This window comes from Triturus cristatus, chromosome 9, assembly GCF_964204655.1.
Source record: "Triturus cristatus chromosome 9, aTriCri1.1, whole genome shotgun sequence".
In the NCBI taxonomy this organism is placed as follows: Eukaryota; Metazoa; Chordata; class Amphibia; order Caudata; family Salamandridae; genus Triturus; species Triturus cristatus.
The window spans coordinates 566,228,362-566,248,053 of NC_140592.1; the positions used below are offsets into that span (position 1 = coordinate 566,228,362).

General features: G+C 47.1%; 1 protein-coding gene across 5 annotated transcripts in view; it reads right to left on the minus strand.

The window, feature by feature from the left end:
- Nucleotides 1-2,920: 2,920 nt before the first annotated feature.
- Nucleotides 2,921-19,692, minus strand: part of KLC3 (kinesin light chain 3) — a 1,068,754-nt gene continuing 1,051,982 nt past the window's right edge. For all 5 annotated transcript variants that reach the window (XM_085625583.1, XM_085625579.1, XM_085625581.1 and 2 more), the window contains 3 exons: nt 9,974-10,104; nt 6,253-6,319; nt 2,921-4,164 (listed from right to left, as the gene is read on the minus strand). In XM_085625583.1, coding sequence (XP_085481709.1) covers nt 4,075-4,164; nt 6,253-6,319; nt 9,974-10,104 — 288 coding nt within the window. In that variant the 3' untranslated portion in view covers nt 2,921-4,074. The remainder of the gene's footprint in view (nt 4,165-6,252; nt 6,320-9,973; nt 10,105-19,692) is intronic.

Genomic DNA, 19,692 nt, shown 5'->3' on the forward strand with positions numbered 1-19,692 from the left:
CCCGAACCCGCTGTTCGGGAGGATAGACTCGAAACTGCGCTGAGTCCAGAACCGCTCCGATGAAGAGGAGCTTCTGAGAGGGACTCAGATGTGACTTCGGCACGTTGAAGGAGAACCCCAGCGAATGCAGGAGGTTGGCCGTAGTCTGGAGGTGGTAGACGACTGTTCGGGGTGAGCCCGCCTTCAACAACCAGTCGTCGAGATAGGGGAAGACTGGAACCCCTAATCTGCGCAGATGAGCTGCAACCACCGCCATCACTTTCGTGAACACCCGAGGGGCACTGCTGAGGCCGAAGGGGAGCATGGTAAACTGAAAGTGCTCGTGGCCTACCGTGAACCGCAGGTAACGCCGGTGGGCCAGCAGGACGGGGATGTGGAAATAAGCGCCCTGCAAGTCCAACGCTACCATCCAGTCTCCAGGGTCTAGGGCAGCCAGAACCTGAGCTATTGTCAGCATCTTGAACTTCTCCTTCCGGAGGAAGGCGTTGACGCTCCTGAGGTCCAAGATAGGGCGTAGGCCCCCTTTGCCCTTCTTGGGAACCAGAAAGTAGTGAGAGTAACAACCCCGTCCTACTTCTGGGCAAGGAACGCACTCGATGGCCCAGAGGGCTGTAACTTTCTCCTGCAGAAGTTGCAAGTGATCCCCCGACATGCGGTGGTACTGCGGTGGCATGGCTGGAGGGGTCACCTCGAAGGGGAGGGAGTAGCCCCTTCGGACGATTTGCAGCACCCACCTGTCCAAAGTGATGGCACACCAGTGGAGTAGGTGATGGCGAACTGGCGTGGAATGGGCCTGAAAGCTCGGACTAGGAAGGCTTTGAGGCAGATGCTGCGGGAGCGGATGTGGACTGACTGGCCCTCTGTCCCCCTGCTCCGCCATGGCGGAATCCACGTCCGTGTTAAGGCTGAGTCTGCAGCCTGTGGCTGGACAAACGTGTGGGGGTGCCCCTTCCTTGGCCACGAAAGGGGCAAAAAGCAGAAGTTTGCTGGCACTAGGCCGACAGGCCCAAGGACTTGGCCGTAGCCCTGGAGTCCTTAAAGCGCTCCAGTGCGCTATCTGCTTTGTTGCCAAAAAGGCGACGGCCATCAAAGGGCATGTCCATGAAAGTGCTCTGGACATCCCCTGAAAAGCTTGTGGACCTCAGCCAGGTGTGATGACGAATCGCCACAGTCGTTGCAATCCCTCTGCTCAACGAGCAAGTCCACATCTAATGGAGTACCGTGCTGCATCACGCCCCTCAGCAAGAGCCTAGGCGAGCCGTGTCCTGGCCTCCTCTGGACACTGGGGCAGCACGTCCGCCACCGTATCCCACAGAGAGTGGATGTAATGGTCCAAAAGGCATGCGGTATTAATTGACCGCAACCCAAGACTGAGGGAGGAAAACAGTTTCTTGCCAAACTGTTCCATCCTTTTGGATTCCCGGTCCGGAGGTGCAGACGGGAAGGCGGTCTGGGACGTGGAGGTCTGGATAACCAGACTCTCAGGGGTGGGGTGTACAGACAGAAAGCAGGGGTCGCCTGGAGCTGGGCGGTGGCGCCGGGCCACGTTCCGATCCACAGGAGAGACTGTGAAGGGCTTGGACCAAGTGCTCATCAGAACGTCGGTGAGGGCCTCACTAAACTGCAGCAGAGGCTCCGAAGAGCTTACTGGCGGTTGAAGCAACTCAATGAGGAGGTTAGTCCTCACGGCCGCTGCAGGGAGCTCCAGGTGTAAGGCCTGGGCCGCCTTGCGCAGCACCACAGCATAAGTAGCAACGGAAGGAGGAGAGATGAAACCAGTGTCAAGCGAAGTGTCTAGACCACTGGCGTCCCCCCGCTCATCTGCCCAGTCCTGACTTAACTGGCACTGCTGTGCCAAAGGGTCCTCAGACCTTTCCCAGTCCTCCCCTTCCTCCGTGTCCTGGTAAACAGGTAGAAATGACGGATTCGGGTCATAGGCGAAAGGCTCACCCATCGACGCCGGACCCGGACCGGGGCTGAAACCAGGGACGGCGTCATCCGAGGACAGCGCCGGGAGCGACTCCTTGGGGGTCGGCGCCAGCAGAGGAGTCGTAAGGTCAACTGGCGTCGACCAGGATCCAGGCCTGGATCCCACAGGGGCCTGTGGCGCCAGGGCCAAAGCCGCCGGCTTGCTAGGACCCCCAGTCGGACCTGCAGGGCCCGGTTGCACTCCGGCAGGTCTCGACGGCGAGTAGAGAGTCCTCATGGCGACGAGGAAGTCTTGAATCTCGCCCAGAGTCGCATGAAGCCCAGGGACCGGAGGGTGTGTGGCCGGATGCGACTCCTGCGGCTCTGGTGGATCCGCGCGGGTGGTGCCAACCGAACCCTCGGCCGAGCCGCGTGACCGGCAAGGGAAGTCAGAAGAGCGATGTCGCTTCTTCTACTTAGTGCGAGGACTTGGGGATCCCGACGAGCGGTGATGACTGCGGCTCCGCGACCGTTCCCTCGACTTCCTCCTCGACTGGGACCTCGAGCGGCGCAGAACCAACTGCTGGATCTCGAGGAGCTTGTGGGACCGCTCCTGCCTAGCTTTCGACGTCAAGGCCCGGCAGTCGGGGCACGACTTGTCATCGTGGTCGGCCCCAAGACAGTAGAGACACCGATGGTGGGGGTCGGTTACCAACATCAGTCGGTGACAGACGTCACACGGCTTGAACCCGGGCATCCCTACCGGCACCAAGAGTCGAAGTCGACTCGAAAAAGATAGACAAAATGTCCAAAAAGTTAGTTAAAAAATTACTAACGGTACGCTCTTCCCGGATCTGCGCTTGCTGGCGCGGAAAAAAGAAGAACTGACGTCAGTGCACGAGGGCGGCGTCTAAGTACTCCGATGACGTCATCCCGGCGATCACGACGCCGACGACGGATGTGGAGCCGCAGACGATGCCTACCAATCCGCAGGGGTGCTGCTGATGAAAAATCTTTCCGGATCCAGCCTGACGCCTGGGGATATTCTAAGGTAAGGAATCCAACTAACATGTTTCTTTCAGATAATATGGTGCAGCCCTGTGTTTCAGAACTGACGGAGCATGTCATTAAGCCTAGAAGGCTAACGGCGCGCTCCGCCACTTCTTTGTAAATATGCCTCTCAGTGTCCCCGTCTGAAAAGTACCATTGGCGTCAAAAAGAGATAATCTCTATTCAGCAGGGTCAGACTGGGACAGAAAATGGGACCAGGCAGCAAAATAATTGTGGTCCCCTATTAGCAAATCAAACAGCTGAAAAACGTGACCCACACTTACAAATAGTGGTAGTTTTGAACATGTAAAGACAAGCTATATAGGTTTTAAATGCATGCATTTGTGCTTGAGGTGCCACTGCACTTCCTGCACCAGTGGCAGCTATGCCCTTGTGCAGGCAAAGTTAACAGTAAAAACCAGCCCACCAGTGCATAAAACTGGCCCACAAACAGCAAAAAAGCCAGCGCATACACTGACCTCTCAGACCAGCCCTTGTGGCGCTGCCAGATTGCCACATAGGCCAGTCCAACCGTGCTGTTCAGAAGGGATTTTTTTTCTTCCCAAATATACAGAACGGTTTGCTTTTCATAAGTGCCCTCTTCTTTCAGGGGATGGTGATGTACCACCAGGCCATACATGATACACATACTCCATCTTCCTCTCATGTGAATGATTAAATCTAAAAGGTGGAGGAGCAGCACTGGAGCAAAAAAGGCTAGTCTGGAGCTTACTTTTGAAGGCGGGGTAACTGCATTATTTTCAGAGGTCTAATGTGAGACTGACTAGAAAGACTGAATCCAGGCACTGAAGGATTTGGAGAAGTGAGGTACATAAAGAAAATATGTGAGTGTTGATTTTTGAACCACAGTAGGTAATTCTGTGCCCAGTGTCCTGGAGGGAGTGCATTATCTTTGAAGCAGTGTCAACGAAAGTAACCTGTGTTTCCCAAGCATATTCTTTGGTGAGGTGTATCTGTGTATTTAGCAGTGGCAAGCAGAAGACTTTTTGGAGTGGCGTGATGCTTTTTTGAACTCCATTTCTTCCCGCTCAGCATTTTGTTCTGTTGCAGTTGTATGGGGTATTTCGCTCTGGTTAAAGTCTCTCATTGCCTGTTCTAGCTGGAGCCAGAGAAGGTGTCTTGACAAGTTAGATTCTGGGTGCTGGAACTCAGTGAGCGGGTATCAGCCAGGCTGCCTCTGGACGTCTGCAAGAGACACATATAAGAGTTGAATAAAGCCTCCACGTAATTTCTTATTTTCAAAAACTGTGCATTCAACATGTTACAGTTGATGTATACAGGCACGTGAAGTTAAGGACCTCCATGGCATGAATATCTCCATATCAATGTCCACACCATAAGCTGAAAGAAAATGCATTTGATCGCTACTATTAACTTTTTCAGTGCCATCGAAACACATCATCAAATGATCCCTTGCCTGGCATGTCTAATCTGCAAGAAATGCCCTCTTATCCCTACTTCCAAAATCTGTAAAAAAACGTATATTAATGCCAAGTCTTCAACTGACAACCTATTTCTCAGCCCGTCAAAATGTGTTTGCATATGCACCAGCACAGGTTGCTATCCACCCTCAATGAATCCCTCTTTGCCTGCTTTGGAATCATCTACCACCTTATAACATAATAAATCCAAAGCAATATGACCTATGTAGTGCAATTTGTTGTGGTGCGGCGCACTAGAAAACCTGTCAGCAAAACAGGGTGACACCTGGGTACAAGCTACAAGAGAATTGCTACAACTCCACAACCGTTGGAATACACTTTTAAGGTCAGCCTAATTTCTGACGTTCTCTAGAGTGGAGCTTTTTGTCAAAAGGTACCTGTCCTCAAGAAACTCTAATCCACTAAAGCCTCAAGGTTGTTCCTGGGGGATAATTTTTAAATTCTTTGAATTTTTATGGATGTGAAGACAGAATCTTTCACTGTGATAAACTCTCCACTTATATTCGACTACATGCATTCATGGGTTACCAAAGCCAGTGCCTAGGTTCCTAGGTGAACTGTCTAGAGGACACCAAGGATCAATTACAAGTTTCCCATTATCTCCTTGGGGAGATACCAGGGCTGAAATATACAAGATTGGCCAGTACAGCCCCATAAACTAATGGGGATTACAAGTTGCGTATCCCTGGAATAGGAAATAACATGTGGTCCCTGGGATACATGGCCCAATTCCACATTTTCTTCACCCTCCAGGGTAAATCAACAAGTCCAAATGGGCAGCCATGTATCAACTGCTTGGATAAGGTGGGGACTTTTTCAATTGCCCATGGAAGGGAGCGAAAAGGATGGGAGATGGCAAGAGGGCAGTCCTCCTTTTACTTTAGACAGGGGGAACTTCCGATATGAAAGCAGGCAGGGCGGGACATAGCAGCTCCCTGTGGCCCCCACAGCTCTATAGAGGAGACCGTGCCCATAGTCTCTGGGCCTGGAGTAATTGGGTTTGGTGTTTGTAAACCTGATAATTACTGATCTGCTGGCCCAGAAGGCGACCATCCCTGTGATGGCCTCCAATTGTGCAATAAGGATAGACCGATTAGTACATAGGTCAGTTCTTAAAAATCTTTACTGGACCCAACAATACTGGGTGTAATTTGTGACCAATATTTTGCACACAGATATTCGTACATGCATGTCTATACAAATTATGTATTTCACACAAGGTTCCTTATATGAGCTAGTACCTTTTCATCTTCAATGACTGTCTGCAATTCAGCTAGTGGTTCTAGCATTCACTGAGTATACTTCCAAAGCATGTTCAACACAGTCACACAAATAGTACTATCCTACCCACACACCTTGGTTTGACCAAATTGCTCCCTCCCCCCTTGAAAACCAATTTAATTATTATATCAATACTTTCTTACTGGGGAAAAAACAGGGACTTCACCATATTCTAAGGAATCAAGAGTGCATGTTCAAGAATGCCACTCCTACCCAGCCCACACAAAAATAAACAAATGCGAAACAGCTCTTCCTCCCTGTCATAAATGCCAAAAAATAAAGGAATGAAAACAGCCTTTATTACTTTTCATGAGTAAGTACATACCAGATATAAAAGAGAATGAGAATAGGGAGCTAGTGGCCTCAAAATGTAAGCAAAGCTGTTGACCCCCCATTAACTGGTACTCAGACAAATCCAAGGTCATTATCAAAGGCAGTATACATCCCACTCCCACCAGCACTCACATGCAGCAGGTGAGCAGTTGATCTTCACCTAAGGAATAGATAAGCCCCCATATGCTCTTGTACCCACCATATACCTAGTGCTCACCTGTAGAGGATCGGCAGCTGTCCTGCTGTGCACATTCAGCACAGTTAACGATTTGGCTCTTTTCATCCTGCACCAAAGCAAAAAATTGAAATTATATTTTTTTAACGAAGACACACTGGTTAGCTAGGTTTGTTCTCCCTTCATGAAGGTAGCAATGCCATTTTTTACGTTGCTAACAGGACCTTCACTGTGAATACTTTCCAGTGATCATTCTATCAGACATTCTTTGTAGTGTGATGGGAGAACTGAGTGTCACTAACAGAGTTGTGTGTTGGGTCCTTAGCAATGGGTGCTGAGGTAAGCACTAAGGTACCTTAGCACCGCTATTGTATGCTCCTGTGCTTGAATAGCAGGGTGTGCTGCAAGTCAATATGTAGGTTTTGTAGGTTTTGAACCTGTAAGCCTTAGGGTGGTCTTCCGCCAAGCTTCACCCCTCCTATTTTTGCTGATCTCGTTTTGCTGGCTTTAGGACTCTGCACACCTTACCACTGCTAAACACTGCTGATATGTTTGTGATCTCTCCTTAAAACATGGTGGAATTGGCTTATACCCAATTGCCACCTCTGGGGCTGGTCCTACACAGCCCATAGGGCAGGGTGCAGTGTATTTAAAAAGTTAGATATATACTTTTAAACATTTCCTGGGGGCGAAACACCCTAAAATACATTTTTCACTACTGCAAGGATATAGGATAACATTGGAGTTACCTTTTTACATTTAACAAGCTCTAACTTCCGATTGGGAGCAGGTGGATATGTCAAGGTGTAGTAAGGAATCCCTTAATACGTCCATGCATTGTTAAGTTAGCATAACCACGTTAGATGTTAGAAAGCCATCTTGCTGCTTTTGCGCACGACACTGCGTTTACACGTTATTGATTAAACAAACTGCTGACTCGAGCTTTGCCTTACATGAGAGCAATCTGTTGTTACCATCCCGAGCTCTGCGCAGCGACCTTGGTCTGTACATGGTGTGACAAACAGTCTGGGTTGTTAGACAAGGCATGTTTTCCACTCTAAGTTGATCGACCCACTATTTAGCCATAACACACAGGCAGCTGCGAATACCTGAAAGCTGGGGCTTTTAATATTGCAGACATCATGTTTAATATTCAGACCGAAGACGAGCCTTCCTGCGAGAAGACTCTTGATGCTCCTGTGATGTGAATTCACTAAGCTGATCTTTGAGGTATGGGGTCCCCTATTCAAGCCTAAGAGACCTTTTATTAGCATAATAATAATATTAGCTTCTTAGTAAAGGGAAGGTGGTAGTATCCACTGTCATTTATAACATGATCACTCCTTTTATATTCTATGGTATTGTAACAATGCGGATGGTTTTGATTATAATCATTTGTCTGCTTGTATTAGCCAAAGTACTGCATCTTAGGACACGTGGTCTATAAAAATAAACTCTTTATATTTTCACCGTGTCTGTGTTGATTCTTGTTGTGGACTGATGTGAGAATAATATACGAACAGGTATTTCCGATTCCCACCATTCCTGAGAGTACACTGAGTAGCTTGTTCTGGGTTGTCTTTTCATTGGGATCGCCGAGCCTAATCTCGGATAACGAATGGGACACTTATGCTAGCCGGATACTGGGTTCTGGGTTCTGAGGTGAGTTTCTGGTACACCACAATTCACTGAGGTCCTGGGGTTCTACGCATAGTTCTGTGTATAAGCAGAATCCCTGCAACAAAGGTTGGTGTCCAAAGCCCACTTTAATGGTGAAGTCGGATTTTTAATCACAATTATAAAAAAGCCACTTTTAGAAATATGGCATTTTCTTGTCCCAACCATTTGGTGTCTGCTGCCTGTATCCTGGGTCACATGACTAGGTGTAGTTGTCAGATGTTCTTTGAGTATTGCTCCCAGGCAGTAAGACAAATGGAAGCTAGGTATTGGCAGGATGGGCCACTCTGAGTTAATGAGGGGGAGAAGCTGTCACCTACCACACTTGCACACCACAAAGATCCTGCCTGAGCACTCTCACAAAGGGGTATGACACTAGTCTATTGTGACCCCAGACAATATAGGGTCAAGGCAGGGAGGCAGGACATTCCAAGCACCTCTGGATGCTTGTCCTACTTTAAAGTGGGCACCAACTCTTCGGTACACTTCTAGCCCTGTGGACTCTTCCAGGAAGGACTGCTGTGCTGCTGAAAGGTCTGCAACACTGTTGGACTGCTGCTCTAAAGGACTGCTACCCTGCTGTGCTGGCCTGCTACCCTCATGCCTGGGTGAGAAGGATTTAACCTGTATCTCTAAACCCAGGACCTCAGAGTGACTCCAAGGGCTAGTTGGCTGACCTCCTGATCAGATGCCTTAGGGACATAACAGGCTTCCAAAAACCTTTAACCCAGCACCTGTACTCTGCCATCTGTGAGCCATGTGGTGCCACCCCAGTCTCGGACCCTTGGAATTGGGCCTAAATGTGCTCTGCCAGCCCATATATGGACCCAGCAGAACCGTTGCCTCTCCTCTTCTGCGCAGGCAACCCCCGAGCAGAACTAACACATCGTCCCTGCTGCATAGACTTTCCTAGCGCCAGGAATTTGCATTGCCCTCGCAGCCTGCAGCCTAATCAAAACTGCTGCAACGCAATGCATCCTGGAGGTAGGCCCTCACATTGTAAGCCTCTTGTGGATGGCAGTGTAGGCAACGAAGCAGGACTCTGCATCACAAGCCCTGCAGCCTCTTCACCCTGAACTTGTGACTTAATACCGATCTAATATGACTAGGTATCCAAAGATGGCACTTTGTGCTTTTTGGCTCAATTTTCACTTAACTCTTTAAAATTGCATACCTCCCGTTTTATTGATTGGATTTGGTTTGGATTGGACTTGGATAATATTAGTCTTTAATTAGCTATTAAATTTTACTCTATTTTTCTAATCTTGAGTGGGATTGTCCTTGTGTTATGTTTCCCTTTATTACTGTTTACAGTGCTGTGTAAATACTTTACACATTGCTTCCAAGTTAAGCCTGACTGCTCTCTGCCAAGCTACCAGAGGTTTGACACATGTTTATTCAGGGTTTGCTTGTGACTTCACCCTGACAAGGATCGTGGTTTCTGCTTGAGTAGGGTTTCCCCTTCCTCAACCAGTAACCCAATTTCTTACAATAGGTGCCTTGTCAAACCAGTGACTGGTTTCAGTTCTTGAACTGCAGAGTGTACTTAAGGCCAAGTATGAAATACAGAGGCAGAATATATGTGGGTGAGAGTAAAATAGCGCGGATGCCTCAGGTCAGTATTGGGATGCACTAGAAAAGATGTGTATAGGTCAAAGCTGGAACAGCAGGGGCACTATACAGCATTAGCCTGCTTGGGTGGAATGTGCAGTGTATATGTTGCAGTACTGATACAGCAAGACAATGATGTAGGTCATGACTGAGATGAATTGACAAAGTCACTTGTGAATCTCTATACTGGAATATGAGGGTGCTACAGGTCAAGAACTGAGGTATATTTACAGAACTGCGTGATTATAGTTCTGTTTCGATTAGGGCAATGAATGACAAATTCTGAATGAGCACTAGGGTCCTTTGGCAGCTCTTTGGGGGTCCTAAGCCTAAAGCTGTGAAAGGTTCTGATGGATTTATGGATCTGTCCAAGGTAAAAATAAAAATTTTAAGCCAAGTACCTTATGAATCAGAGCTAGCAAGATGTTTTGAAATGTAGAGATTGTTGTGAACGACACAAAGAACAATGTCTTACCCGGCGCTGATTGGTGCTGTATCCTGCATTGCCTCGCCCTTGAGTCGGCGTACAAGCTTCTCACTGCTCCGTCGGATAGACTCTCGAAGCTTTGTAAAAGAACCGCTTCTTCTCAAGGTTCCCACCATACCCTAAGAATAAAATTTGTTTTTCAAGTGAGTGTAATATTGTACACGGTTGTGCCTTGGTAGATTGGCTAATGTATTTACAAAGTATTTTACACTAAGAGGACAAAGCATATCTTAGGGGGGCTTGAGAAGCAGATACTTTTTTTTCTGTGTTTTTTAGAAATCTTTTCTGAAGTTAGTTAAATGTTTATGACGTTATATGCCTCTTTCACTGTATGTGTATAATGGATAATAAAGAGTTCAGATATAATAATAAATATAAATTAATTATATTATATTATAATTTAAGCAACAGTAGATTTCCTTCATTAGTCTTATTTTGTAAATACTAAACGACTCGTTCATGGGAGCACTGGAAAACAAACACACATATGAAAAAAACAAAGATTATACAATCAATTTTATGTGACAAAAAGTCACAAGAAGACAGCAATGACACTAAATGTAGTCACCACTCCCAGAACAGTTTGAGTGTTTGGAAAATAAATGCAGTGCAAAAGTATGCCAAATTCTAGAAACTGCCCTGAAGAAGGCCTGGTCACCCACTGTTGGGACAGGTGAGCAGAATAGGGTGGTATGCCAATGAAGACTTGAGCCTGGTTTAAGCCACATGTTTGACTCTCACTAGTGCCTGTCACACCCTCAAACCGCTTCACTAATGCAGTGCCTGATCAAATTAGTTAAGACATGCCAAATCATTTGTTAACATACTGAACCCCCTTAGTGAACTAGTTGGTTGTAGAGAGGGTATTTCCGTACTGTTTGAAAACAGGTCAAGCCCCACACATTTCAAAAAAACACTCAGCTGACCTAATTACCTCAACATCCACCCTATATCAGCTCTACCATTCCTGTGGAAGATAATGGAAAGCTGTGTTGCCTCCCAACATCCAAGTGAACAACCTACTGGACAAATTTCCATTTGAATTCAGGCAGAGTGGGACATGTGAGAATGAATTTCTGCAAGTTGTAGACGATGCAAGCCACTTCTGAGATTTTGGTTCGCTCAACCATTTCCTAATCAACATCCTGATGAATTGAATGGGCATTGAAGGTTTGGTGTTAAACTGCCTCTCCATGTATCTGTCAAACCAAACCCAATGCTGAAGGGTGTGGCCTGAGAGAGGACCCAACATGGCAGACATCGCCTAAGCTTCCGAGCTGGGACGTCCATGAAGCCTCTTTCGAGCTTTGGTGGCTGCAAATTGTAATATTTAGTGGAGACGCCAGGTGGCAGGAATGCTGATAATGCAGGTGGTTGAGTGGTCGGATGTTCCTCCAGACCCGTTGCTCAGCAGAGTCTGCAAAGATGGCCACCAAGAGCTCACAAAATGAAAGGATCTAACGCTTCCCGTCCAACTAAGGTCCACACTTTTGAAACCAGTCCGTCATAGCTTCCAAGGTTTCAGATTGCTTATGTGTGACATTTTCGGTGTAATTATGAGTTACATTTCAATGACTATGAGTGACACTAACTCCTTCTCCGGTGACTAGAGTCATCTGACCGTCACCCGGGCAGCACAAAGCGAGTTAGTAAGTGTGACTTTAACTATGATGCTCAGGGCTCCTGAAAAGTACTGTGTACACCGCAGAGAGACTAGACTGTGTGAACGTCAGCAACACACAGGGCACTGGCAGGCGGCCGATCATGACCGCACTAAAACCGCTATAAACCATTAGCAACCAAATTTAGCAGAGACTAAGAGAGATTATACACACTTAGGTACTCAAAGGTTCTGTTAATTAGCGCCTACTGCCTGCCACCATCTGCTGCCTTGCTGTTGGGGGACTGCAAGCCCCAGGATCCTTCGCTCTCCCTGGAGGGAGGAGTGTGACACCACTCTCGTGCTCAAATAGCGCCAAGAATCACTGCGGCGCTGGACGTGCCTACTGCCTTGCTGTTGGGGGACTGCAAGCCCCAGGATCCTTCACTCTCGCTGGAGGGAGGAGCGTGACACCACTCGCGCTCAAATAGCGCCAAGAATAACCGCAGGACCCGCCTACTGCCTGCCACCATCTGCTGCCTTGCTTTTGGGGGACTGCAAGCCCCAGGATCCTTCGCTCTCCCTGGAGGGAGGAGCGTGACACCACTCTGGCGCTCAAATAGCGCTAAGAATCACCGCGGCGCGGGACACGCGCATACTACCTGCCACCTTCTGCTGCCTTGCTGTTGGGGGACTGCAAGCGCCAGGATCCTTCGCTCTCTCTGGAGGGCGGATGGTGACACCACTCTGGCGCTCAAATAGCGCTAAGAATCACAGTGGCGCGACCGCGCCCGGTCGAAGCCCGACCCACGTCATTGCCAGGAAGAGGCAGGGCAGGGCCACCCCTCTTTCATCTAGCACCTGGACTTTGGATTGTTATATGGACCCGCACTACGGTACTGATTATCCCTGCGCTCCCATCTTGTATTCTTAAAGAGAGTTCCTGTGCTGAAATTTGAAGTATACCCATCTGTATTCACCGTTTGAGGTTTTGCATGTTAAAAAATACTTGTTCTGTAAATCTGGTCATAAGGTTGATCCGTGAATACCCACGAACAAGCTGAGTGGGCTAAGCTATTTCTTACTACAGAAGCATGGGAAAAAGAAAATCCATGGAGGGATGTTGGGGAGAAGGTAGTGGTACTAGTAGGGGTAGTAAGGGGAAAAAAGACAGGAAGTTGCATAAATATGAAGGCAGCAACTGTGTCCTAGACAACATTGACACCCTTATTAGTGAGTGTGAGAACATTTTAGAGGCAGAGCCTAACACACAACCTGGCATTGATAAATCCCCCCTTAGAAGCACTCAACCCGCTAACCGAAGCCCAAACCGCAATCCCGCCATCCCAGCTATGTTTCTTAAATCATGTAAAAAGGGGCCCATTGTCACGAATGCTGAGGGAAAACAAGACACAACGAGGACTGATCATTCCCCTATTAGTTTCCCTGGTACTAACCTTCTGCAAATAGATCCTGTAATCACCTGCACAAACAGATTTTTGCCCTTGCTGGTAGTGCCTGAGGGGGACAGGGAAGAGAGACCTCAGCTACCGCAAGCGCTGCTACCTGGCAACGTCGGGGTAGTTACAAGGATTAATAATGAATCCCAGGATACGACCCACAGGTTGGTCGTGATATGAATGCCCCTGTAGTGAATTTTGAATTGGGTGAGGTGGTGGAAGGCATTTTAGGCTTAACAAGCAATAAAGCCCCAGGCTCGGACGGTATCCCCCCAGACTTATTTAAGTCTGGCCCTTCCTTCTGGTCGCCAATACTCTTGGCAGTGTTTAACGCAGCCACAAAAAATGGGTGCTCTGAGTCCTGGGCGACCTCGACCATTGTCCCTGTTTTCAAGAAGGGGGACGGGAATAGCACTTATTGCTATAGGCCAATCTCCCTTCTTGATTCAGTGGTCAAGGTCGTGGGACGTGTACTCTTGGACAGATTGTCTAGCTGGGCGGAGGAGCAAAAAATCTTATATGTCCAGTTTGGCTTTCGCCCCGGGCATTCTACTGTGGCTCAATGCCTTAATCTCTCTTTGATATTGAGTAAATACACAGTTGCGCGCCCAGGTACTGTATACCTTGCCTTCATGGACCTGTCCTCAGCTTTTGACTGTGTCAATAGGGTCAAGCTGTGGCAGGCCATGAGGGGAATGGGGGTAGAGAACAGTTTAGTTGACTTCTTGGAAGATCTGCATAGGTCATCCAAGGCCAATGTAAGGTTCTCCCAGGACCTCAGGGTCACCAGGGATTTGGATATTAAAAGGGGAGTAAGACAGGGGTGTATAATGGCTCAATTTTTATTAAATTTTTATATAAATGATCTGGACAAAGTATTAAGCAGTTTGGAGGTAGATTTCCCATACTTAGGGCGGCGTGGACTACCTGTCCTACTGCACGCGGATGATGCCGTCCTCCTAGCGAGGACGGCATTAGGCCTTCAATCTCTACTTGAGGCTCTCTCCAGCTTTATGTCGGATCGGGATCTGGCCATTAACAATACGAAATCTTATGTCATGGAAGTGGGATTGCGCCCCAAAAAAACCTTCCATTTTAGGGTTGGCTCTTCCCCCATCCCCCGTACAAATGTTTTCTCATATTTAGGGGTTCTCCTGGATGATCAGTTACAATGGGGGCCCCAAATGACCAAGAACAGGGGGGCTATGGCCAGGGCAAATGCGGCAATTTTTAATTTCGCCACAAAGATAGGGAGGATACCAATAGGTGCCATGTTAAAGGGATATCAGGCTAAAAGCCTGGCTATAGCCAGTTATGGGAGTTAAATTTGGGGTCACACTATAGTGAACTCGTTACAGGTGGCAGAGAAATTTCTTAAGCGCCCGTTGTGTGCCCCCGAAAGCCTCTCTAATTTGGCAGCCCATGAAGAATTGGGGGTCCCGTACCTGAGTGACACCTTGGCCTCGCGCCCTCTTGTATTCTGGTTAAAATGTTGGTTGAATCAGGAGTTAAACCTCACCCACACGATAATGAGAGAGTGCTTGACACTTGATAAAGCAATCCAAATTCCATGGCTTAATTATATTAAAAGAAGCCTGGAAGAGGTAAGTCGCGTAGAGCTATTCTATAAGCCTTACTATCACTAAGAAGGATGTGGAACTAGTTAAGGTAGCCTACCTATCATTAAAGAAACTGGATAGGGACTAGCAGGAACTCAAGAAAGTAAGTGTCTGTAGGTTTTTAATGCTCAAAACAACTCCACTTACTGAGCCTTACCTCCTAGGGTCCCTGTCCACACATAAGAAGTTTCTTTTAACCAGGTTCCGGACAAACCTCTCATATTCTGGTGGCTAGACCCAAGGGCTGTGACAGAGGACAAGTGTTAGCATCCTGTGGCTGCGACGGCCAGTCTCCACAGGATTTGCTGCACTTTATGTTCTGCAAATTTTATTTAGTTCCACGGAAACATTTCCTGGTCCCTATTCTAAAGAAACTGAATTTTAGACAAGCTCGCCGAGCCCTCTTGTATTTACAACTACTGAATGAGGATTGTATATTTTTTGTCGTGGGTTATTTAAAATCGATAATGAAATCAAGGGCTTGTATGGATGTATAACGTGGTAGTTGTTGTTTCTTTGGGTAGATAATAGCATGTTGGCCTACGTCCCTTTTAGGGTGTAAAATGAAAAGCAGCCCTAATGTATTCTTTCTACGATGTTTTATGGAATGTTTGTTCATCATGAATTAGTAGTTTTGCATATTCCGATCTTTCTGGCCCCTTTCTTTTATTAACGTGAAATATCCTGGAGCGGGTTTGTTTTTTATGTCGTGTTTTAACATGCCTGATTTTTGTATATGTTGATTTGTAACTTTTATGGTTGCCTTTGTGTAACCGAATAAAGTTTAATTTGATTTGACCCAACTGGTCAACATACTTCCGCTTGAAATAGGGACGATGAAAACCATGATTCAGGTTCTAACCAAAATGGTTAAGCTTTTATTTTAAATGGATTCCTCCTGTATAGAGAATGCCAACCTTGTATCTAGACCTCCCTCCCAACCTTGCCAGGCCACCATCAAAAGGAGTGAAATAGTTCCCCTTGCTAAAGATACTGTTTCCATCGGTCGTTCCATTGTTTTCCGCCGTAGCCCCGTCCCAAAATCCAGTGCCAACACCCTCTTCAGCTATGAACTTACCCCATCATAAAGTAAGAATTCCTGCTAACTACCGTAGTCCAGCAACCACAAGGGACCAGATTTCACAGGGCAGACACACCTACTCTTCCCAGATTAAACAACTTTGGGATTGCTCCCGAACTGACCTGGCTGGTCCGAACTTTTCCAGTGTGTCCCACACACACAGAATTTACATGTTGAATGTACCTAAACATGACCCCAGCAAAGGTACAGAAACTGTGGAATCCCTGACAAACAAAGCCATCCATTGGATATGGCATGTCAGAGGATGCCGCTCAGTGATAAGGGAAGATATCATCAAGGCTCGTAGGCTTACCTCCCCAACCTATCAGACAGATTGTATTGAGCTTACGCTAGAAAGGGCAGATCTTGGTGAACATCTCTTTGCTCTGGAGTTCAGAACCAGTTCTCCGGAATCATCATCCATTCAGTTTAGGCGATCCTTACCGAATTAACAGTGTAGTCAACATCTTAGGCAGACTTACACCAGCCAGTTGGAACACTCCTCATTGCATGTGCCTCAAATGCATCAAGAATCCCAAATAGTCTGTATATCTGACAGGGACGGCCCCCCTAGTTCTCAGTTTTTCATTGAGTGTTACGAAATCTGCCTTTTCCAAGAAACCTGGTTAGTGGCTCCCCTCCACTGGTTAGGTTATCTAAATGATTACATTCCGGCTATAAGAGGAGCAAGCGACCGCCCATCAGGGGGGCTGACAATTTGGGTTCAACAAGAATTAGGCTATAATATTCAGGCACTCATGACCTAAAGTAATGATATTTTGGCCATCAGACGGAGCATGGGTCCCCAGGAGAATGTAGACATTTACAATGTTTACGTGAGAGGAACTAGGGGGAAGAAGTCGGAAGTTTTAGCGGCTCTCGACGATCTTCTCGACCGCTATTCGGGGGATTCCTATGTTTTAATTGCGGGCTATTTCAATTCGCCGTTTGAGCCCCTTGCTAATGATAAATGACGCGCCTCATTTGAATCTGTTAAGCCGTGAGGGAACGGCGGAAAATCTCACCTTCCCTTTTGACTCTCCATCTCAGCTGCCGCCTTCTTGCTGTCTACGACGCTGCCGTGAGGGGAACGGACTGCTGCTCAACTACATTTCCCAGGGGGCCGTGTGAGGGTGACGCAGCGCATCATTGGAGTGCACTGAAGACTTCAAATACCGCGAGAGCCTCCCGCAGCACGGGACGCGCGCGGGCTCGCCCGGGCGAAGCCTGGGCCAAGGGCGGGCCCGTTCGAGACTGGTAGAGGCTGGGCTGGACTCTCCCTCATATAAGTGTATGGTTAGAGTGCTCCACTGGTACGTTGCGTAGATTGTGAGATATTGGAGATCTACCTTATCACGCTAAACAGGGTTATTGTTGTTTTACTTTTATTTTCTTTTGTTGTTGTTCAACCCCTTTTGATCATGAACTTGAGGGATGGCAGATCTACAAAATGTCATTCGGGAGGGAGTGTTACAGGGACTTTGGACAACTTTATAGTTAGGGCTGCTTCCCTATTAGAACGGGAAATTACTCTAACTGAGAGGCGATTGTCTTTGGATCCCCAAGGGAACAGGAGATCGTCTCTGGGCCGTCTAGCGTCTGCTATTACCCCTGATAGGGTGCCTGCCATAACTGACGTACTTGCTTCGCTTTCCCAAGGAGCTAGTGCCCCTTCCTTGTTGCACCCTCCTTGCCCTGGCATGGGAGATGTAGATACCGTTTCTAGCCCAAATACCAGACTTCTACCTCCTATTAATTCTGAAATAATATCTGCCCAAATGTTGCCCCCGAGATCTAAGACGATTAACAAGCCTATGCCACAAATTTCATGCAAGGACCCTGTTATTACTAAGAGGAAGAGAGGTGGGAAGCTTCACTCGGAAAAACCTGCTAAAATGCCTAGGCCCGCAAAAATTGCCGATGCTACTATTTTGCCATCTCCTTCGGTAACGGACTGTCCGTATGTGACTAACATTGATTTAGATTCTCCCTTGTTGAGCTTTACCCTGCCTAGTGGTTATGACGAGTACCTCTTGTCAAAATTAAAGGAAATGCTAACCCTTATGCTTAATCCGGTTCTGGATAAACTGGCTCAGATTGAGCAGAAATTTCTGCTTTGTGACCAATGTGCTAAGGCTAAGTTAGCTTCAGGAGCGGTTAAATCTGTGGCCCTTCAAACTACCTTAGTGGCTCCTCTTGCTTCTAATCCTTGTTCAACTAGTGGAACTGCCTCGTCTAACCTTTTTGTTCCGCTCCCTTCTATTGCTCCTTCATCTTTGAGTCAATTGGTCGAGGGTCCTAATATGTGTCCTCTGAATCATTGCATTTCAAACAAGGGTCTGGAAGCTGCAGATTTGTCAGGGGAATCAGCGCTGTTTATCTCTAGCTCTCCCCCCAAAATTGTGGACGTTTGTCCAAGAGGGCCTAATATAGATTTAGAGAACAGGCATACCCGGATATTGGGAAACACTGCTCAAGCAAGCTCGTCAAAAAACTTGGGCCAAGCCAGATCTGGTTACGGGCGCGTGCCGGGAGTTCTTGATTTACCCCCGGCAGCAGCACCGTTGGTGGTAATACTTAAACAAGTGCCCCCAGTGCAAGAGGGACAGAGCAAATCGACCGAACAGCTGATGCTGAAAGTGATGCATTGGCTCAATACCAAAATGAAAAGAAGAGTTAGCCCGGAGTGGGATATTAATGGGTATCTTATAATGGCGAGGCGATGTTCTTGGCTGGGCTCTGTAGCTAAAACAGAGAGTGGAGACTGTGTTGTGGTTAATTTTAATAATCCTGAAGTAGCAAGCATGATATTGGATTATCTAAGTCCAAATACTGGGGGTTGTTATCCATCCAATATCTTGGTTTGCCCCTTAAGTGCATTCTATAACTCTCCTAGCAAACTTTCGTTAAGTTATAGAAGGCAGGGTGGTTTAACAAGAGATAGAGGGGTGCTTTAGGAAGGATCACAGGGGGTTCCTACCTTTAACAGGTTTGCTCCGCTATCAGGGCTTGAAGAGTGTGATTCCCTACTGAGAGCCCGGTTGTTGACAATGACTTCTCTAGTGTTATTTCTGTTGCCGAGAGAGTTGTCATTTCGGGGTTATCTTGTTCACTTGTGCCCAGTACATTTAAAATACTTTCATGGAATATAGCGGGTTTAGGGTCCAAAGTTAACTCAGAGGATTGGTCCTCATTTATAGAAGAGGCGGATATTATAATGTTACAAGAAACCTGGGCTAGGGAAATATATTTCAGGCCAGGTTTTCTGTCTTTTGGGAAGCAGGCTACTCCTGCACCTAGGAATAAGGGAAGATCTATGGGAGGTCTTTTAATCCTGGTTCGCCAACGGGCTGATATTATAGTTAAGGAGATGGAAATAGAGGATTCGGATATCCTGGCTCTCTCTATCTCAATTGGTAATGCCCTCAAGTGTACCCTAGTGAATGTATATGCTAGAGGCCAGGCGGGTGGAAGAATATCTCCCACAGTGGTTGCTCTTGACACTTTCTTACAGTCCCTAAAAAATCCTGGCAATTTAATTATTCCTGGAGATTTTAACTGTACCTTTGAACCTCTTGGGTTTGAAGATGGTAATCTTACGTGTGATGAGGATCCAGTTTGGGGTATCCCGTCTTTGACATTAGATCCTGTTAAAATTTGGTCGCCAGTTGCACTCCAGCTAAAGGCACTCACAATGGGATATGGGCTTCGGGCAGTCAATGGCAGGTCTAAATTAGATCTCCAGGGTAAATCTACGTATAACATGGGTAGTAAACATAGTAGGATAGATTATTTTATCCTAAGTGTTGAATTGTGGCCCAAATTGATTGATATGGAGGTGCGATCCAGGACAGAGAGCGATCGTGACCCTCTCCAAGTACAGTTGGAAGCCTCCACGAATGTGAGAGTAGACACTGATAGAGCTGGTGTTCCGTCCTCTATTTCAC